This window comes from Aspergillus steynii (genome assembly GCF_002849105.1).
Source record: "Aspergillus steynii IBT 23096 chromosome Unknown P170scaffold_1, whole genome shotgun sequence".
Taxonomy (NCBI): domain Eukaryota; kingdom Fungi; phylum Ascomycota; class Eurotiomycetes; order Eurotiales; family Aspergillaceae; genus Aspergillus; species Aspergillus steynii.
The window spans coordinates 4552533-4572384 of record NW_020194398.1 but is presented as its reverse complement, the minus strand read 5'-3'; the positions used below and the strand labels follow the sequence as shown (position 1 = coordinate 4572384).

General features: G+C 53.6%; 7 protein-coding genes across 7 annotated transcripts; 1 reads left to right on the top strand and 6 right to left on the bottom strand.

Moving 5' to 3' along the window:
• Window positions 1–647: 647 nt before the first annotated feature.
• P170DRAFT_443041 (CorA family magnesium transporter) lies at window positions 648–1643 on the bottom strand (the record flags this gene model as incomplete). Its single annotated transcript, XM_024850504.1, has 1 exon — window positions 648–1643. One exon carries the CDS (start codon window positions 1641–1643, stop codon window positions 648–650), a length of 996 nt encoding a protein of 331 aa, XP_024710479.1.
• Window positions 1644–2165: 522 nt separating this feature from the next.
• Window positions 2166–4865, bottom strand: P170DRAFT_505790 (acetamidase regulatory protein). Its single transcript, XM_024854323.1, has 3 exons — window positions 4690–4865; window positions 3443–4622; window positions 2166–3382 (listed from the first exon to the last, which is right to left on the bottom strand). The coding sequence occupies exons 1-3, from the start codon at window positions 4751–4753 to the stop codon at window positions 2314–2316; spliced, it is 2313 nt and encodes a 770-aa protein (XP_024710478.1). The 5' UTR covers window positions 4754–4865; the 3' UTR covers window positions 2166–2313.
• Window positions 4866–5002: 137 nt separating this feature from the next.
• P170DRAFT_432712 (TatD family hydrolase) lies at window positions 5003–6312 on the bottom strand. Its single transcript, XM_024848323.1, has one exon. The coding sequence runs from the start codon at window positions 6277–6279 to the stop codon at window positions 5086–5088; it is 1194 nt and encodes a 397-aa protein (XP_024710477.1). The 5' UTR covers window positions 6280–6312; the 3' UTR covers window positions 5003–5085.
• A 140-nt stretch (window positions 6313–6452) lies between these two features.
• Window positions 6453–8087, top strand: P170DRAFT_432711 (uncharacterized protein). The gene has a single exon (XM_024848322.1). It carries the CDS (start codon window positions 6628–6630, stop codon window positions 7807–7809), a length of 1182 nt encoding a protein of 393 aa, XP_024710476.1. The 5' UTR covers window positions 6453–6627; the 3' UTR covers window positions 7810–8087.
• A 126-nt stretch (window positions 8088–8213) lies between these two features.
• On the bottom strand, window positions 8214–9384 carry P170DRAFT_399104 (putative prefoldin subunit 2). The gene is made up of 4 exons (XM_024846264.1): window positions 9175–9384; window positions 9011–9101; window positions 8720–8912; window positions 8214–8646 (listed from the first exon to the last, which is right to left on the bottom strand). The coding sequence occupies exons 1-4, from the start codon at window positions 9212–9214 to the stop codon at window positions 8614–8616; spliced, it is 357 nt and encodes a 118-aa protein (XP_024710475.1). The 5' UTR covers window positions 9215–9384; the 3' UTR covers window positions 8214–8613.
• A 3336-nt stretch (window positions 9385–12720) lies between these two features.
• On the bottom strand, window positions 12721–13660 carry P170DRAFT_505785 (putative oligosaccharyl transferase subunit Dad1). Its single transcript, XM_024854322.1, has 3 exons — window positions 13357–13660; window positions 13063–13235; window positions 12721–12995 (listed from the first exon to the last, which is right to left on the bottom strand). Exons 1-3 carry the CDS (start codon window positions 13579–13581, stop codon window positions 12929–12931), a joined length of 465 nt encoding a protein of 154 aa, XP_024710474.1. The 5' UTR covers window positions 13582–13660; the 3' UTR covers window positions 12721–12928.
• Window positions 13661–14152: 492 nt separating this feature from the next.
• Window positions 14153–19282, bottom strand: P170DRAFT_343410 (Zn(II)2Cys6 transcription factor; the record flags this gene model as incomplete). The annotated part of the gene is made up of 9 exons (XM_024843397.1): window positions 14153–16015; window positions 16092–16376; window position 16544; window positions 18079–18120; window positions 18181–18308; window positions 18367–18678; window positions 18735–18879; window positions 18960–18983; window positions 19116–19282. The coding sequence occupies 9 exons, from the start codon at window positions 19280–19282 to the stop codon at window positions 14153–14155; spliced, it is 2967 nt and encodes a 988-aa protein (XP_024710473.1).
• Between the last annotated feature and the right edge of the window lie 570 nt (window positions 19283–19852).

Here is a 19852-nt window from a genome sequence, read left to right as displayed (position 1 = left end):
GAACGACGACTTGATCCGATTTCTCGCCGCCGAAGGACAGCCCATGGTGCTAGAGTATATCCGGGACCAGATGAACTTTCAAATCCCCAGTACCTTGATTGCGAGGGCTCAGCTGTGCGATACGGTTATCCGAAGGCACTATACGGAGACTATCGCACTCATCGATGCAGGTGTGTCTCCCGACACGCCAAATAGTCAGGGCATAACGCCTCTCTGCTTAGCTGTCATGGGGGAAAGCCGACGGATTGTAGAAGCGCTGCTTGATACGGGTGCCGTAAATGTGAACACGGTCATTGTGTCTAATGGACACACGCCATTGACGCTAGCTGCTGCATCCAGAAATAATGCCAGCAAGATGGTCGAGCTCTTGCTTCAGAGAGGCGCCATTTCTAATCGTGCCTGCGGTGCTCGATATTCCGCTTATTCCATTGCGAAGCGAACAGCGCGAGACCAAGAAGGCAAAACAATAAGTCGCTCATATCAGTATGAGAGGGACGTTTTGACCATGAGGCTATTGGAGAAATACGGCCAGGATGAGGAATGGGATCCTCCCTTGGTCGACGAGTGAGGGGTCTGGAGCTGGAGAACAGCTATTGAACAAGTCTCATTTGATATCATGAACCGAGTCTCTTGTCGTAGAGGTTCGTCTATAGATGGACCCTCTGGACGCGCCGTAACTGCCGCATGCCATACCGCGAGATCAAGACCGTCCCCAGCAGACAGAAGGAGACCAGCAGACCAAACGCCCAGCTCTTCTCCTCCCAATAGTTCGGCACGTTCATGCCGTAAAGGCCGGCCACCAGCGTCGCAGCCGCCAGCCCCAGCATGCAGATCTCGACCTTTGCCTCGAGCACCATGATCTGATTCCGCCGCACGTCCAGAATCGACTGGATGGTCTGCTCCGTCTGCTGAATGTTCCGCATCAAACTGACCGTCTCCTGCACCACCGTGTCACTCGCCTTGTAGTACGCCTCCAGCAGGTACTCCACATCCTGATGATCCTCCAGCTCATGCGGCCGACCCGCCTTCTTATCCGTCAGATGCATCGCCGCCATATCCTCGTCCTCGTTCAGCACCTCCTGCACCGCGCTCCGCACATGCCTCGCCCGCTGCTCGATGCCCGCCAGCCGACGCACCAAGTCCAACAACTCCCGCAGATCCGAGTGGATCACACTCTCCTCCTTGTCCAGCATCTGCAGATCCAGCGTCCGCAGCGCCTTCACCGCCCGCTCCTTCGCAAGCACATACTCCGCCTCCAGCGTCGACGTCGTCGCCGCCAGCGCCGCCTCCAGCACCCGCAGCTCATACGGCAGTCCCAGCGAGACGCCCCGGCCGGGGTCCCCGCGCAGCTTCCCCGCCAGGTCATGCGTGAACACGCGCGTCGTGTTATCCGTCGACGACCGCTGGCCCTGGTACGCCACATGGAACAAGAGCATCTGATCGGCCTGCACCAGCAGCCGCAGATTGAACAGGTGGACGAGCATCGTCGTCTCGCGGATCAGGATATGCGGGAACCCGTCCGAGGGGAGATCGATGGCGCGGAGATCCCGAGCGCTCAGGCCGTACCGCTGCGAGATGTCCTGCTTCGTGAGTCGCGTGGGGTCCGAGCTCGACCCGTCGGCGTCGTAGATGGTGGTTTGCATCTCGACGTTGCCGCTGACTGGGGTGCGGGAGAGACTGAGCGAGAGCTCGTAGAGTTGTTGTTGCTGCTGCTGCTGCTGTTGTTGGGATTGCGTTGGTTTTTCATCTTTTGAGCTAGTTGGGCGGGATTTTGTAGAGCGGTGGATATAGCGAGATGATTGTAATGTGTCGATAGATCTTGTATATCTATGCGTTCCGGGTGTGGTTGTAGACGTTGTAGTTGGAGTGCCGAGAGTGGGTCGCCAGCAGGGACATGGGAGGTGGTAGGGCTGAATGCGGGCTGTTGCGCCGCCGGAGAGATACGATGGAATGTTTCGGGTCCATGTCTGCATGCGAGAGGGGAGACGCAAGGGATTCATTGTGCCTGTGAGATGAGCCACCTCCGCGGGGATGGAAAAGACGAAGTTGCATCACTCGTCCTTCGCTTTGACGGGGGCCTGGGGAGATGACTAAGCGATGCTGCTGACGCAGGAAATTCATCTGAAGGAATCTTTTCATTTCATTTCATTTCATTTCTTCATTTCCAGGAAGTGGCTTGGGACGGTAGATAGTAGTCTATATACAGGGTGTAGGGGTTTTATTGTTTTGGCCTTCCATGGCCCATGCCAAAGGCACGTTCTTTCCAGTTCTCGCTGATGAGCAATATGGCACTAAGCGATTACAACGGCGAATCTACCCATGCATCCATCCCCCATCCTGGAGGAGGTCGGACATTGGCGTGTCCTGCCAGTAGATTTGACGCCATTCGTCTTCGAGTTCCGGCAGTCCTTCCATGGCCATGGGAAGCACGGCCTGTTCCGGATCGGTGAAGGAGAACAGCTGGCGCCAATCCAGGAGCTCCCGCGGTTGATCCAGTGGATCCACCGATGTCATATTGCTGGAGGGGATCCAGCTGTCGAATGGTTGGCTCTGGCTCGGGCTGATAGTAGAGGTGGGTAGATGTGGCGATTCGGGAGTCGGAACTTCATACGGCAGTGACGGGTCCGGTTGAGAAGGCTGTATTATAGGATCGGGAGCCGGCGGGTGATGAGCATCGGGTTTGGGCCTAGAATCGCGCCCGCTGTTAAATCGTCGGGGTCCCTGGCTCGTCGCTAACCGCAAATCCTCCTGAAGGCGTCGGGAGTCCTCGAATAGTCGGAGAATCGTGTTGGCGTGGGACCAGTACGAGGCCAGCTCACGGAGCGAGTATGACGCTGAATCGAAGCGACGCAGCGCATTGATCGCCAGGACAGGGTTGGAGAACCGCAGTTCCACGCGCACTTGAATCATGGCCGTAAAAAGCGTATGGACTCCAGAGTACCACAGGAATTTCAACCGATCATTCAAACGGAGTTCTTCAAAGATAGAAGCAATCACTCCGGCGGCCGCGCTGCAGATTTCCGCGTCATGTGGACCATAGTCATCGGAGTACGCAGATGCCCTTGGATGAGGCCGATGGAGAAGTATGAGAAGATTGTTGTATGTCAAGTGAAGCATAGCGGACCAAGGATCCATGTCTGATGCTCGCAGGCGCAAATTGTCCGGTAGTTTCAGAGACCAGTTTGCTAACGCTTCATCGGCTTCTTGTAGGGCAGCCTTGCGACGTTCCGCACTGACTCGCAGGCCAAACCGTTCGCGGACGATATATGATATCATGGTGCAGAGCTCCGAGAAATGAATCACGTACTCCGATTGCACTCGGGACCCGCATCCTTCAAAATCAGAAGGAGTCAATGGGGAAACATCCGAATCCTCGAGGTTGCTAACACACATTTCAGTCAGATGGAAATATACCAATGTCAGTGTAACAGGGTCGGCTTACATGGCTTGCGGCCGGCCATAGGAAAGAGATACCATGACATCAAACTGGACCAAGATATACCATAGTCTCCGCCACATCCGACGGTCGCGGGATACAAAGCTGCTCGAGACCGGGTTACGATGCATTCCGAGGCCTGTGGCAATCCTGGCCGCAACTCCGACCCAGTAGTGCGCGTTGGCGGCTACGTCGTCGTCGGCGCTATCTGAATGCCAGGTCAGCAGCAGGGCTGCTTGGACCATGATATCGCGATTCCGCTCGATCCGACTATCGAACAACCATTTGGCGCGGCGGAAAAAGATTTCCTTCAGAGCATCTCGCTCCGGCTTTGACCGGGTAACGTGGGCTCCCACCAGCAGTATGGTTTGAAGGAGCAGAACCGGAGGGGGATCGGCGGGGTCTCGGTTACGATATTGAGTCATGAAATGATCCTCCTCGATGATGGGATAGCCTGGATTTATGTGGCTAAAATATGCATGTACCAGCTCATCGGCAAGAGCTTGTTCCGGCAAGGTCAAAGCATCCATGAGGAGCTGGTCATGTCCGGTTCGCAACTGACGCCGTGGAATCTCATTTCCGGCGAAATGATACACATCATCATCTTGCTCCCGCTGTTGGCGAATCAAGAAGGACATATTTGACAATTCATGGCCCACGTAGATCGCCCGGACACCCCGCTGAATTTCTCGGGCACCAGACTCTTCTTCGTCGATAATCTTCACCAACCGTTTCTCCAGATCCCCATTTGTGTCCTGCTCCGTCAACCGGTCAAGACCCGGTTGGCGGGCGTATTCCTGAGTTCCCGATATCGGCGAAATCTCATTGTTGCGCGGGTCGTTGGTATTTGTGTCTTCGAATCTAGAGTTGGGGGAATGGCTGGTTGGCGCGGTGTTGGTGGCCGGGGTGGCCACGTCAGGTTGAATCCCTCGGAAGGTCGTTGTAAAAGCGGAGGGTTGGCCGGCGGGTTGAGGAGGCAATGGTCTCGGCGAAGATCCGGAAGCTGGGGATGGGCGACAGCGAATGGGGACTGGGTCAAGAATTGAGCGCACGGCCAAACGTTTCTTTTTCTCGTGGATGCGGCAATCGGCCTTTCCCGCGGAGCGACAATTGGAACACGGCAAACCGACTAGGCGTGCGTCACATCGAACTTTGCGTCGATGGCAATGAACACAGGCCGCAGAGCCTAGAATCCGAGCGGCAATCAGGCGATCACATTCCTTGAAAGGCTAGAAAAGCAACGCTGAGCATACCTGACTTGCGCTTAGTCACACCATTGCCGGTGGGCGAGTGGCTGTTATGCGCGGTGGAGGACATAGCAAGAGCATCGACGCAGATTCAGGGTCCGGAGACTCGCAGCTTCATCATTAAAGACCGGGCGACGGGCTAAAGACAGAGGACAGCCGGGGTCTAAGACATGACTCCGAGCAAGTGGGAGGAATTGAGGAGAAGCGAAGATCGCGAGCGACGAAAGCGAAAGAGACGGCGGAAGTGGGGCGGCGGGTCTGGGGAATCACGTGGCTGCGGAGAAGGCGCAGGTCACGGGGCTGCTTTATGCACGCTTACCACGATTGCATATCATTGCACTATATACAAGAGTAGGTATATACTAGGTAGGTATATACTAGGTAGGTAGGTATATAATAGTCCTATGCATGGCACGCCTCACCGTACACAAATCGCCTCCAATTGTCCGCCAACTGCTGCACCCCCTGCCGTAACGTCCATCCACGCAACTCGCAGATCTGTCGTGCCACTTGCTCCAGGAGATCATCCATCTGAGGTCCGGCAGTATGCAAGTCACTTTCTATCAGAATTCGGTCGTCCGGCAGGGCTTTGATGACATCTATAACTTTCTGGGCCGAGGGTCCGCTGAAATTGATCACGGTGGAAAAGGAGAAATAAACATCCGATGGGTTGGACGCATGTAAAAATTGCTTGACGGGATCCACTGGCCCGGAATACGAATGCATACAGATCCGTGGGGGAAATGGAAGAGAGGGTTCTGGCTGGGGTGATGCTTGTTTCGCCTCTTCCTCCGTCTCGCTATCCGCGTGTGCGTCAGCGACACTGCGGCGTCGTTGCCTCTCTCGTCGCGACTGCAGCTTCCGTTCATGACCAGCCCACAGGGTTTTGAAAAGATCGAATACGGCCCCGTGCGCCTGAACACTGTGGACAGAGACGGGTCGTCGAAGCTCTCCGGCTAGTTCAAGCTGCGCCTTCAGAATGGCCTTTTGATGCTCCGGCTGTACTCGATGAGGAGACAACCTGCGACCCTCACGGGATCCTGGGGTCATTCCCGCATCGCGATTCTCAATATCTTGAGGCTTCCAAGAGTTGGGCAGTCTAAAAGCCCGGTCCAGACCAACTTCACCGACAAGTGCCAGGGGGTGCCCTGTCAAACGGGATCGTGTTTCCGAGATGAGCTGAGATAACGGTTTTGGCTCCGGAAGGGTTGAGATGAATTCGTCATCCGGCGATGGAGTAAGCACCTTGCGATAATGCGCCTTCTTTCTTTCGGATTCCGAGGGTATAGCGGGATCGGAGGATTCGGGAGTATCGTCGATGATTTGATGCGAAAACCACGGGTGCCAGCCGAAGCAAGGCAGGACACGTCCAGTGTCGGAGCCATTGATAGCTGTTTGCCTATCCGAGAGAGTTGCAGCAGTCTGTAGCACCAAATCCTGGTCCTCACCACGCGTGGCCATGACCGTGAGAGTGGTGGCTTTCATTCGAGGGATCTCAGCAATCGACGACATTGTGTCGGTCGGATGGCAATGGGCATCGAAAACCCCGATCTCCCAGGGAAATTCACCCCCATGTTCACTCTCCGTATGTGCCATGTCCTTGGGCAAGTTTTGTTGATGAAATTCGGCGTTGAAGATGCGATGCAAAAGTCGAGGCGGTTATGACGTAAGAAACGGCCGGACGTGCCTGGGGCACCCGCGCATCACATGTTTGTCTCCGCATTTGCGCTTTGCGATGTTTTTCTCTTCCCTTTTTCCTCTCTATCTCTCTCTCTGTCTCTGTCTTTCATTTGAATCCTGGGTATCTTTTTGGACTCTCAACCGGATTAGTCTCAGAGGCTTTACACGAGCCATCTGTCGGGCAATAGGACTATTTACTACCATCTGGCAACCATTACTTACTAACTACGAGATCTCACTGTAGGAAGAGTTGCTCGGCTCTTCATGTCCTCCATATGGAACACGATCATCACTTTACCGCTTCTTCTCCTTATCTCGATACCCCTAATTACATCTGCCTGCTTCACCATCTTCCTGGCATTTGTAACTTTGTTCATACGCTTCTCGTTTGTCTACATTAAGCTTCTCTACGGCATTATCTCAAGCTATTTCACCATCCCCACACCCGAAAACACATCCCTCTTGAGTTTTGCTGCGTCTGAACCAACTACACCAGGGATTTCGGCGACCCCCAAGCGTCGCTCGTTGGACTATGGCTTGACGCCGCTCTATTCGAACTCTCTGGCATACCGCCAGAGCTTTTCCGGCCCAGGGCGACCAGACTCATTACGGCGCCGGCAAAGCTCGAACTCCTCTGAAGGTCGGGGTGAGCAAGAGAGGGTTGCCATGGGATCTTCCGGTGCATATATCCCGAGAGAATCGTTCTCCATGAACTCTTCCCACCCCCCAACGACGGCCTTCCTTGGCCTGACAAGTGGGGACGAAGGCAGAGACTTCGAGGGCGTGGGCGGATGGCGGACTCAAGCGTCATCGATTGGACTCCGTGGATATCTCTCCGGATCAGCATCGCCATCCCCTAACGATAGCGTGAGCGATGAAGCAGACGAGAGGGCATGGCTCTCCATCAATGAACGATTACAGCTACCTACACAATCTCTAACCCTGGGACACAGTTATGACTCTCCAGAAAACCCATTTTTGTGGGGATCCAGGCAAAGGTCACCTGCTGTGGCAGACGCCCATAGGGAGCGGCATCACCATCGCTCTGCTACAACGTCAATGATACCAAACCCTGGGTCTCGCGGTTCGCATTCATCGGCGTCCTTGTCAAATCGCCCGGCTCCCCACCGGTCGAGAACATTAGTATCACCGCATCCTCTACACCGACGAATGTCTCACGATATTTCTCCTACTAGTCTTGCAGGAAACCCGCCGCGGATGAACGCTCGTTCGGTGGATGGATCCGAAGGATACTTCGCAGTACGACGCGGAAGTGCAGGAAGCAGCAGATCCACGACATCAGGAAGCTCGACACCATTCGAGGAACATATGATTCAGGGACCCATGGCTCATCATTCGATTGGTGTGAAACACCGCAAAAACATACCGGGACCGAATTCTGGATCTCGATTACGGCGACATCCTGAAGCTGAACGTACATTTTAGTGGGCTTACATGTTCAGGTTTAAAATTCCGCTGGAGAAAATTACTTACCGGCGCTCGAAGTATACATCTGGTAATTGAATTACCCTGCGCTAATCTTTGTTCCATTTGCTTTTGAATTTTTATTTCGTCAAATATTCTGTGACACAGGTTTATTTCTTCTGAGTGTCTGTGTTCGACTCTTTACCCCAAGCAATATCTGTATATACGAATGGGTTGAGTGTCTTGTTGACGATATACTAATTGACGACGGGAATGAATATCACGAACAGCTATATTTCATGAGCACAGTCTGCTTATGAGTCCATTTGGTTTAGGTCTTCAAAGTTTTAGAGCTAACCATCCGTACAGATCAGGTCCGAATAAGCCCTATAGTTCAAATTGCTGTTATATCGGATTTTAGATGTCAAAGAGGGAATCGAAAGAATTCATTAGCTAGTGGTAAAATATAATTGCTCCGAAAGGGAAAACTCAAGCTCCTCCCTCATTTTCTCCTATTAGGCCCGGGCTAGATGAGGCAGCACGAGGAGATCGATATAACCAAGTGTTTCTTGCGGCACATCTACCGGATGGCCTAGTATGTGGCGGTAAGATCATCAACAGTTCTATCAGACAAAGTTGTTCGTCTGATGTACGATATCCCCCAATCCCCCAAGGTGAAGAATCGACCCAGCAACTTTTGAATCCGGTCTCCGGACTCCTTCTAACGCCGCTTATGTTGAAGAATTCTAAACAGTCTGTCTCAAGTATAGTCCGGACGATGTTCAATAGGATATAGAAGACAGACAAGGTGCGTAGATCCCCTTCTTAGGGCTGAACGACCTGGATGTTGTTCTTTTTCTGTATCGCAGAGCAAGATCAGCATTGAACTCCAAATAATGACCATAAGAACCGAAGGAAATTCTAAACGAACCTTCCAGGTGTCCATCTCTGTCTGCTTCGTCTTGTACTGCTTCAACAGCTCCTCGAGCACCTGCTTCAGTCCATCCGAGTTGGTCTTCAGAGAGGGCAAAACATCCTGGATTGTGCGCTCAACCAGAACACCGTTCACCATGCGGAAACATTTTCGGTCTTGAGGGAGCGGGTCAAGCGTCTCGATGACAAGCCTAGTGACACATCCGTCAGTTTCAATTTTTGTCCAGGGCTGCACAGAAGGTATTGCAGTGCGGCTGAATTCGCAGTACTAGGGAGAGGATAGACTCACTTGTGTTCTTCCGCCTCCTGCTCAATGTCTCCGATCTTCGAAGCCAACTGCTGCAGTGTGTTTTTGTAATTCGAGTATTGGAGCTGGAGCTCTGTACGGGGTTAGTCTTGCATCCGGACACGTCCTGCATGTTTGAGGCCACAGAGCGCCAAAAGAGCACATACCCTGCTGCTTCTTGGGGTTTATTTGTCCTTGGGCGGCCATTTTGAATGGGATGGTCTGGTTGCAAAGCTGGACTGGCGATGCGGGGCGGTAGTCGGAGTTGATGTTGCGCGGAGTCGCTTGTCTTCCGCCGATGCGAAGAGCCCAGCCAGCTGATTGGAATGGGAATGTTCAAAACAATAAAGTAGTAATCCTATTTATGGTAGTTTGTCTTTGTGTAATTTTATTTTATTTTATATATTTCTCAACATGCAGTTCTCTAAGAAAAAGCTCACATCAGCCCCTCCATGCTCCTGCACGTGACCCGAGCGGAGTTTGCACTGTTTGCCTTTGCCATTCCTGCACTCGACCTTGACTTCTCTTCTCCAACTGACCTGCCTCGACGTTCGGAGCTGGCAGTTCGACATCTCAGCTCGCCCATTGAAACCGAAATTTGCCATCTCGTGAATACACCCGCCCAGCCCCGAACATCTCACCCACAATGGCGTCCGACGGGCCCCCGGCCAAGCGGCAAAAAAGCTCCAACCTCCCTCCGCAGCTTCGCGATGCGAAGCGCAAGGACATCGACAACTGGGAGACGAATCGAATGCTCACGTCTGGAGTGGCCCAGCGACGCGACTTCGATGGCGACTTCATGCCCGAGGATGAAGAAGGGACCCGTGTTCATCTGCTGGTCCATGACCTGCGCCCGCCGTTCCTCGATGGCCGGACCATCTTCACCAAGCAGCTGGAGCCTATCTCGGCCGTCCGGGATCCGCAGAGTGATATGGCGGTGTTCAGTCGGAAGGGCAGCAAGGTCGTCCGGGACCGTCGTCAACAGCGGGAGCGACAAAAGCAGGCGCAGGAAGCAACGACGATGGCAGGCACGGCACTGGGGAACCTGATGGGAGTCAAGGAAGATGAGGGTGATAGCGCCGTCGCGATGCCCGTGGAGGATACGTATAAGAGTGGGAATAAATTCGCGAAACACATGAAGAAGGATGAAGGAGGCCAGAGCTCATTCAGCAAGAGCAAGACGCTTCGGGAACAGAGAGAGTTTCTACCGGCTTTTGCTGTGAGGGAGGACCTGCTACGAGTGATTCGAGACAATCAAGTCATCGTGGTTGTCGGTGAGACGGGATCCGGGAAGACTACACAGCTCACCCAGTTCCTCCACGAAGATGGCTACTCGAAGTTTGGCCTGATTGGGTGCACGCAGCCGCGTCGTGTGGCGGCCATGAGTGTCGCGAAACGAGTGAGCGAAGAAATGGAAGTTGATCTGGGCGATGAAGTCGGATACGCGATCCGTTTCGAGGATTGCACCAGTGACAAGACAGTGATCAAGTACATGACCGACGGTGTTCTTCTACGAGAATCGCTGGTCCAGTCGGACTTGGACAAATATTCATGTATTATCATGGACGAAGCGCACGAGAGAGCTTTGAACACCGATGTCCTAATGGGTCTTCTCAAAAAGGTCTTGGCTCGGCGACGAGATCTGAAATTGATCGTCACCTCCGCTACCATGAATGCCGATCGTTTCTCCAAGTTCTACGGTGGCGCCCCCGAATTCATCATTCCAGGAAGAACGTTCCCCGTCGATGTCCACTTTTCGCGAACACCTTGCGAAGATTATGTCGATAGTGCCGTGAAGCAAGTCTTGGCTATCCACGTCTCGCAGGGACCTGGTGATATTCTCGTGTTCATGACCGGACAGGAGGATATTGAGGCCACCTGTGAATTGGTTGATGAACGGCTCAAGATGTTAAATGACCCGCCAAAGCTCAGCATACTGCCAATTTACAGTCAAATGCCAGCAGAGCAGCAGGCGAAGATTTTTGAGAAGGCCGAAACGGGCGTGCGGAAGGTGATCGTTGCAACAAATATCGCCGAGACCAGTTTGACCGTCGATGGTATCATGTATGTGGTCGACGCAGGATATTCCAAACTGAAGGTCTACAACCCGCGAATGGGTATGGATACCCTTCAGATCACACCGATTTCCCAAGCCAACGCCAACCAACGTTCTGGTCGAGCAGGGCGGACGGGACCTGGAAAAGCGTACCGTCTGTTCACTGAGGTGGCGTATAAGAACGAACTCTACTTGCAAACAATCCCGGAGATTCAGCGAACGAGTCTTTCGAACACAGTTCTGCTTCTCAAATCCCTGGGTGTGAAGGACCTCCTGGATTTTGATTTCATGGACCCTCCTCCCCAAGAGACCATCACCACGTCTCTGTTCGAACTGTGGTCCCTGGGAGCCTTGGACAACCTCGGCGATCTCACCCCATTGGGACGTCGGATGACACCCTTCCCAATGGACCCTCCGCTTGCTAAGCTGTTGATCACTGCATCCGATGAATACGGCTGCAGCGAGGAAATGCTTAGCATCGTGTCTATGCTCTCAGTTCCCAGCGTTTTCTACCGTCCGAAGGAACGTCAAGAAGAATCCGATTCTGCCCGTGAAAAGTTCTTCGTTCCTGAATCCGATCACTTGACCCTCCTTCACGTATACTCCCAGTGGAAATCCAATGGGTATTCTGACGGTTGGTGTATCAAGCACTTCCTCCACGCCAAGTCGCTGCGACGCGCCCGAGAAGTGCGTGACCAGCTTCGCGACATCATGGTGGCACAGAAGATGCCACTGGTCAGCTGCGGCACCGAGTGGGATGATATCCGCAAGTGTATCTGCTCCGGGTTCTACCACCAGGCGGCCCGAGTGAAGGGTATCGGCGAGTTTATCAACCTCCGTACCAGTGTCACCATGCAGCTCCACCCGACCAGTGCCCTGTACGGTCTCGGATATGTTCCCGAATACGTCGTCTACCACGAGTTGATCCTCACCAGCAAGGAGTACATGTCTACTGTGACATCCGTGGACCCTCATGTAAGCTCCCTTCCCGTCTCTCTCTCCGTAACCCACTCACAGTCCGACCCAACTAACCATAGTACCATCCCAGTGGCTCGCCGAACTAGGAGGCGTCTTCTACTCCGTCAAGGAAAAGGGCTACTCGCAGCGGGATCGCCGTGTTACCGAACTAGAATTCAACAAGCGCATGGAGATCGAAACGCAGATGGCCGCGGACCGCGAGCGCGCCGCGGCAGACAAGCAACGCGAAGAAGAGCGCAATGACCCGTCTCGGCGCAGAAAGGAAGTTGAAGTAGGTGGCGGCAGCACCAGTAGCGCCAGTCGCTCGGCTGTACGACGTCCTGTCGTCGCCAAGAGAGGCGGTGGTGTCACTGTGTCGTCTTCCTCACGGAACGGCCCCAGCAATGGTGGTGGTGGAAGTGTGGTCAAGAAGCCGCAGGTCAAGAGGAAACCTGGCCGTGCGTTCTAGCGTCATGGATACTCGGTCGCTTTTGTACATTTTTGTCTAGTCATTGAGCTATAGATTATATACCCCTGGGTTTTTGAGACGTTAAAACGACTGGCGTATAGAACCCGGATAATCGAGTTAAAGATCATTTTCAAGGTTGCGATCCCGTTTTAGCACGTTATAGTAGCATAGAGAAACCCCGACATTGCACTCGGATGCATCCAGCACAACCGCACGTAATAACACATAGGCGAAGTCTAGTAGACTAATGATAAAACAATGCTAATATTCAACTTCAGCCGTCCTCAAGACGAACGTCAGACATACAGACAAGATCTAGACCAAACCAGACCGGAGGAAGGGCATAGATCCGGCAGGAACATATGCCAATCCGCATCGCATCGCATCACCCGGTCTTCCAACACACATCACAACACACAAAGCCACATTTCCCACCCGCTTAGTTAATGAAATTGATACAGAAAAAGTGCAGAATCAAGCTCCCGAAGATATAATCCGCAAAGGCCCTACAGACATCACCCGTTAGCACAACACCCTCCCCAAAAGACAAAGGCAAAAGAAAAAAAAACGAACCGTTCATGAGAAATACCCCCTTCCGAAGCGCCGTCCACATTCTTCGCATTCTTGCCCTTAGCTGCCGTTGTGCTCTTGCTCGTGTCGTCGGAACTCGTCTGCATGCGCAAGCTAGCCGTGAGGACGAATTGGCCGACAGCGGCGCAGAAGCCACTCAGGAAAGCGTTGAAGGGCTGGTTGGGTTTAATATCTGTGTTAGTGATCGATTCTTATCCCGAGTGTTTATTTACACGTTCAATTGCATCCATCCGTCTTAGGGTGGATGCCGACGTAAATAGGTAGGGGGCGACGTACGTAGTTTCCGGCCAGAACACAGTACACGAATTGAATGACACCGATCAGAACGAGGAAGGCCATGAAGGCATCGAGAAGGAGGGTGCGCTGCGGCGTCGTCGCGACATACTGTTGCCAGACGTGCTGGGCGATGTCGATGACGGAGGAGTTGGTGGTGAGGGTCTTGGGGCCGGAGGAGAGGGAGGTGGGCGTGGTTGGGGTCGTGGGGGTGCGTTTTGACGGCATGGTGAGGTCGACGAGACACCGGAATGGATCGGGGAAGTCAATTGAGGGCAATGGAGCGATGGGGAGCGGTGGTCGGAGATGGCGGGTGAAGGTGCGGAGAGGATGAAGCTACTGTGTACTCACGGCCTGCCGCCGCGGAGGTCGGTCACGTGATGTATGGCCTCCGCCGATGGAAGTGTCGATGCCGGAGGGTTTACACTTGGCAGTCTTGCAAGTTGAGGTGCAAATGGAATTTAGGGCGTAGATTGATATTTATTCCATAATATAATACAGCGGTCAATTTGCTAGCGGCCATGTTACTACGCCGCGATATCTCCGACGCCATGCAGTCACACCAGTAGACCAGAAAACACAATTAGGGCATGTATCGTACATCATACTTCGTAAACAGTGGAGAGTAGTCCGCGTGAGAGGAGAATTGATTTTGCAAGAGAGGGGTGTAGGTATTCAAAATATCAGCTCCGGGGAATCATGAATAAATGCAATTACATAACGTAGTGCGAAAGATGGCCGCCAGGGCCATCTAGATGCCGGCAGCACCGGCGAGCGAAAAGGGACAGAAGTCAATGGATCACATAAACCAGTCAGAAACATTCGCAGAAATGTTCCCCATGGGGTTCGTAGTATGCGCCTGCTGCAGGTCCGTGTGGAAGTCACGCATAACCTGATCCCACTCATCCCAATTCAACTGGGGCGAGGATAGATCTCCTTGCGGCGCCAAAGGTAACATGTGCGCTTGATCCGGAAGGGTCATTGTCGGCTCGGGGTTCGGGTTGAGTGGTAGCGACTGCTCAGAAGGAGATGCGGAAACCGCAAGCCAGTCAACTCCAGGAAACATGCCACTGATGGCGTCCAATGGTCCGCCGCGGAGATCAATATTGGGCTCCGGGTCGGGTTGACTAGTGGAATCCGTCCTATACAAGGATTCAAGCTCCGAGAGGAGAGGTAACACAGGAGGGGGTACGATTTGTGGCCCTTGAGCAACAGTACGGGGCGCGACGGTGTTTGAGGCGCTTGGGAAGGGGTCCCCACGAATCCGCATCTCCTCCTTTTGCTTCTCTCGACAGGCACTCGCCCGCTTCATCAGCCGAGCTAGCGGGCGCCATAACATTCCTTTCCGTTGTTTTGCGGTGAGCATCCATTCTCCGTAGAGCGAACTGACCGCGTTCCAGGCCCGGTCCGTGAGAGGATTGATGGGACGCACACAGAGCTCGGATAAAACAAATGCAATAGATTGCCATTGCATGTTGGTAGCAAATAACCAGTTCCACTTGTGGGTGTTTTGATCTCCCGCCAACAAACGAGAAAACTCGGCCACCTGAACCGAAGTAACAAACAAGCTCTCGCGAGAATCGTTGGTCAGATTAACGCCCTGGTATGGTCTTGTCATTGGATGATGAACCACCAGCCATAGTTTCGTCAGGATCAAACGCCCAACTGTCGCACAAACCCATTGAATTGGGACCCTTGTGTCACAATGCTTCAGGTACTGCTCCTCAATGCGGTCGTTGACAGCCTTGATCAATTTACCGCACTTTTCAGGAGACGGCTGTCGGGGTGGTCCCGGGAAGTTGTTATTCGGGCAGGAATAGCTCACCCGGCGGAGGGCGACGGTGATATCACATCGGATCAAACAGAATGACATGTCGGTGAAGCCGATTCTCTCTTCAGGTGGTTCCACCATGGTCGGGGTGATGTCTTCATCATTGATGTTCAACGGCAGTCGAGTATCATATGTTCTCTCATGGATCTGGGCGTCGGTCCCGTGGTCCTCGGATGACCGAATGTCCAATAAGCAGATGTGCCACCAGAGTCGTCGTCGCATCTCTGTGTCGAAGGGTTTCAGGCCAAAATTAGTGCCATCTCGGTGCAAGCCCAGCCCTTGCGCAAGGCGAAGGACAAGAGCAGTCATGGACCAAACGAATTTGGTATCGTCCTCTCGACGAACACCAATTAAGAATATCACCGCGGCTTGCAGGACCATGATGTGCTGGGTGTTCAGGAGGTTTGCTTTGGCGAGAGCCTGTTCCACCGCGAACCGGTAACGACCCACGAGGGTCTCTCGCTCTTCGCCAAATTTGGTCCGACACTCTTCAGAAGAGAGACTGATGATCGACACAAAGTACATGGCAAGGATGAGCGCCTCAGAGTTCTTGTCCATCGAGTCTGGTTTCTGAGCCGCTTTGGCAAAGAGCTGCTTAGCCGTAGGTTTATGGATGATAGGAACCAGCGGCGCCACATTCTCCAGGTAAAGGTCCCACAACATTGAGACCTTTGCGGGCGGAGGATGAAAACTGCGGAGGGATTGCGAAAGGGAGTAAAAGCCGAAGAGAAAGCCCTCATGGTTGCCGGACAGCGTCGAGGACGACTCTGGCGATGGATAGTCCTCTTCGTCCGAAGACGAGGGATCTAGAATATCCTGCAATTCTTCCACCTGCTATTATGTGAGCACGCACGATGCGATCAAACTGACGGGCAACGCTAGCCTGGCAGCTTCGCGGAGAACCCACCTCGTCTCCAAGACTTGCCCACAAGCGATTGCTCACGTATCGACTGCGTCCTTCCTCGATCACCAATCGACCAAACTCGTGTTCGAGATTTCTTTTTTGCGGGGGGTTTCGCGGGTCCATGTTGGCGAACGGACAGTTTTCGTTGTCTGCGGTATGAGGCGGTTCAGCGGGCGCCGGCTCCTTCTCTTGGGGCAGCGACTGTTGCTGTGTCTGTTGCGGCGGAGAGGGCGTGTTGGGAGCGCCCGCGTTCTTTTCGCTCAGATGCTCGATAACGCCCTCGAGGCGCTTCAGTCGCGACAGCAGTTCGGCATCCTGGGGCCGCTTCGCCTTGCGCGGCGCTCGGCCGGGCGGAGGAAAGATACATTCGATGCCGGCCCTCGTGCAGTTCGAGCATGGACATCGCTTGTTGCACCGGACCTTCCTTCGACGGCAGGTCACACAGCTTCGCAGACCCTGGGATTCTGGCAGGTTATGCGAGACGGCGGCCGGAGCATTGTCGGGGCCCTCCGCGGCGGGGAAGGACAGGGAGGCGGTGGGATTGTTCATGGGCGGAGTGGATTCCGTGGGGAACGACATGATATGGATGAAAGCAAGGTCGACACCCCTTCTACATCCTTTTCGGACCACGAGGGGGATCTTTAGAATCGGACGGGCAACGGAGGAAGCAGAGAAAAAGAGGGGGAAATCCGACGAGGCCAGAAGGTAAAAAAAACACGGGATTGTCAGCGTGAGAAAGACAAATCGATCTCCAGTCTTCGACTCATAGCGGGGCCCAGCAGCGGTGCTTATTGGCTGTCTGGGGGCGGATCCAGGCCCCGGCTGATGCTTGGCGCTCTTGTCGCATTACTAATGCCTGCGTTCACTAGAAGTTTTCCATCTGCGATTATTACCTGCGTACGCAGTAGTTAACGGTGCAGGTGAGGACGAAGAGAAGACCTTGATTCTGTACACTGTATTCACCAATATCTCCATATGGCTCCTTACGGAGTATGGAATAGCCCCAGCTGGTAACACTCCGCAGCCTGAAGACGTTCAGGTACCGTCCGCTATGCTGGATCCGGTAATTGCTAGAAAGCCATCCTCCCTCATTGTTCGTAATCGCGATTGATATGGATCGGACCAGGCCGTTGATGACGTCACGGGGTCTTCCTGCGTGAGTCAACCGGTCGACACGTGATCCCCGGGCGTAGTCTTTTAGAGATGCACTACGAGGCCGTGTAGAATGACGGGAAGCCTCCGGGGTAGAATGAATTGTCAATCCGCCCCCACCACTAAGCCGCCAACGGGTCGCCAGCGTCCACCAACGATCCAACGCCCACCAAGCTTCAACAGAGCCCCGTAAGCACTAACCATCCCGATACTTCGGTGCCTAATCTGGGCGGCACGGCAATCCAGTCACTCCAATATCCATACATTGAGAACTGGTCTACCTGTCCAAGAACTGTATATGTACATGCGTGCATTGGGCTCTCCCGTAGAGAATCCTACCTAGTATTGACATGGGCCCCGATAACCAACCCAATCCAATACACACGGGGCCCCGGGGTGTTCAACCCCGTTCTGTGAGCCCACCGAATTTTGAACCCAACCCATTAGAAAAACAAAATTAGGCGACCGAGACAAAAGATGAAAATATATCCCAGAAAAAAAGAGGGGAAAAGAAAAGCCAATCACAACCAATGTCCGGGTGATGATGCAGAGCAGAATCAAAACAAACGCCTGGTATATGCAAGAGATGTTGCTAGATCCAATCCTGGCTCACATCATTATTATCATGAGTGTAGGTAAGAGACCTGAGAGTTATATATAGCGCGGCGACGGGAAGTAAGGAGTTGTCGCACGATCACCTTAATCGAGGCCCGAGCGACGAGGTTCGAACGGGCATGCCGGCCTTTCGGGGCTGCACCGAGTCCCTCTTGGATTTTTTGTCCCTAGAGCATCCGATCAGCAAGGCGACCACTGCCAATTCCTCCGAGCGGGTACTTACTCATTCTTATCCCACACCAGCGTCTGTTCATTGAAAGTGTGACTGCAGCAAATAAGATTAGCGATTGCAAACCCAACCAGCAAGGTTCCGGCCACGACATACCCTTGGAAGTTGGTGACCGTCAGAGCCTTGTTGCCATACTCCTCGACAAGAAGTTTCGTGTAGTCGTACGGGATCTTGACGGGGAAATCCTCGAAATGGCTGTTCCGCAGAGGGAAGATATCGTTTTCCTGAGAGTCCGGGGGAGTCAGCGCGCCCTGCCGTGCGACACTTCTGCAAGCCACTTACGTCGAAGCGATGGCCATCCTTGCACATCAAAGCCGTGGTGTCGCCCTTCTCCACGGCGGCATCATCCTTGCGCACCGCCGTGATGTCGATGAAGAGACCGGACGACATATCGATCCAGCGCGCATCGATCACGTTCGCCTTATCGTTGGTCGACCGGATGACGTAGAACGGGTTGATTTCGAGCAGGTAGGAGCGTCCGCCCTCGACGCCGGGGATGTCGAAGTGGTGCTCGGTCATGTTATAGTACTGGTCGAGGAAGCGGATCGTAGGTTCCGTGATCTGAACGTCGATGTCGTTGTCCCACGGGAAGATCTAGGTAGCCGTCAGCCGATGACACGTTGTGAGTCCGATGGCGCTCGCAATCCAACCTTTTGGTTCCACCACCACGCCAGCATCGTGCCGTGCATGATCCATGTTTCAGCTCCTAGGTCGGCCATGGTCGACAGATACGTTCGGATGAGCTCCGACAGGTGAGGGATGGTTTCTTCGGCGGGAAGAGTCTCGTTCGCAAACCTTGGATCATCATCAGCGATCAAACTCAACCCAGAAAACCGGTTTGTCAGAAAAGAGAAAGAGAAGGAAAGAAGACTTACCGTCCATCATAATGATAATGGAAGCTGCGGAAGATGAAGGTTAGTAGAAGCGACGGGGCAGAATCACAGCGTTGTGGTGGCGAACGTACCTAGATTCCCCTACAGAAGCGATTAGGATCCGAAGACATCAAAAACGGCATTCCGGGGTGGGAGTACTCACGGAAGTATTTCTTATTGGGGATGTCTCCCCCTTGCCCAGTATAGTCTTTTACCACCTCTTCCCGCACGCTCTGGAAAGTGACATCGGCACTCGTGGTCGGTTGGGCGACGGCGAACAGCAACGTGCTGACGGACAGCAGGATTCGGGACGGCGACGTCCACATTATGGCGAACGAATGGTATGGATTCCTGAATTAATCGTATTTGGACCAATTCAGCGACTCGGCGACCGGATGCGCCGACTCGAGGTTGCACAAGAAAGCAAATAGAGCCGGTGGTGGTGATACGTGACGGACCAGGGCGGAAAAGCAGGCAAGGATGGCGGATGCGCCCACAAGGGGGGAGGAATGGGAGGAGTGGAAGGGGGGGATAGATAGATCAATGGAGAGAAATATGGGGATTGGCGCCGCCGGGGTCAGGGCGTCCGATAAAAAAAATAAAAAGAGAGGATAATATATATAACTAGTAAGGAGTAATGCAGGAAGGGATTCCAGCCAGAAGGTTGAAGACAGGAAGAAAAGAGTCACGACCGAGAAAAAAGTGGCAGATACACGGGGATCGGCAGCGACAGGCGGTTCCAGGAGAAAAAAGGGACACACGACTTTTTCAATTGTCGCGTGCTCACTTACCGCCGACTTGGCCACTGACGACCAGCCCTGTGGGCCTTGGCCTCCCAGATGCTCCCGATCGGGGCCATTCCAGTATTACTCTTGGGTCCTCTCTCGCCTTACGGT

What these genes read in the sequence shown, in the direction of transcription:
- P170DRAFT_399104 (XM_024846264.1), bottom strand. Translation starts at nt 9,214, where the DNA reads ATGGCCGCCCAAGGACAAATAAACCCCAAGAAGCAGCAGG. An exon ending in CAGGAGGCGGAAGAACACAA is followed by an intron (nt 8,913 to 9,010) that starts GTGAGTCTATCC and finishes ATGTGTCACTAG; the next exon opens with GCTTGTCATCGAGACGCTTG. An exon ending in CAGAGATGGACACCTGGAAG is followed by an intron (nt 8,647 to 8,719) that starts GTTCGTTTAGAA and finishes TCTGCGATACAG; the next exon opens with AAAAAGAACAACATCCAGGT.
- P170DRAFT_432711 (XM_024848322.1), top strand. Translation starts at nt 6,628, where the DNA reads ATGTCCTCCATATGGAACACGATCATCACTTTACCGCTTCTTCTCCTT.
- P170DRAFT_432712 (XM_024848323.1), bottom strand. Translation starts at nt 6,279, where the DNA reads ATGGCACATACGGAGAGTGAACATGGGGGTGAATTTCCCTGGGAGATC.
- P170DRAFT_505790 (XM_024854323.1), bottom strand. Translation starts at nt 4,753, where the DNA reads ATGTCCTCCACCGCGCATAACAGCCACTCGCCCACCGGCAATGGTGTG. An exon ending in TGTGACTAAGCGCAAGTCAG is followed by an intron (nt 4,623 to 4,689) that starts GTATGCTCAGCG and finishes CTCGGATTCTAG; the next exon opens with GCTCTGCGGCCTGTGTTCAT. An exon ending in TATGGCCGGCCGCAAGCCAT is followed by an intron (nt 3,383 to 3,442) that starts GTAAGCCGACCC and finishes AATGTGTGTTAG; the next exon opens with CAACCTCGAGGATTCGGATG.
- P170DRAFT_505785 (XM_024854322.1), bottom strand. Translation starts at nt 13,581, where the DNA reads ATGCCGTCAAAACGCACCCCCACGACCCCAACCACGCCCACCTCCCTC. An exon ending in GTGTTCTGGCCGGAAACTAC is followed by an intron (nt 13,236 to 13,356) that starts GTACGTCGCCCC and finishes AAACCCAACCAG; the next exon opens with CCCTTCAACGCTTTCCTGAG. An exon ending in GGGGGTATTTCTCATGAACG is followed by an intron (nt 12,996 to 13,062) that starts GTTCGTTTTTTT and finishes TGATGTCTGTAG; the next exon opens with GGCCTTTGCGGATTATATCT.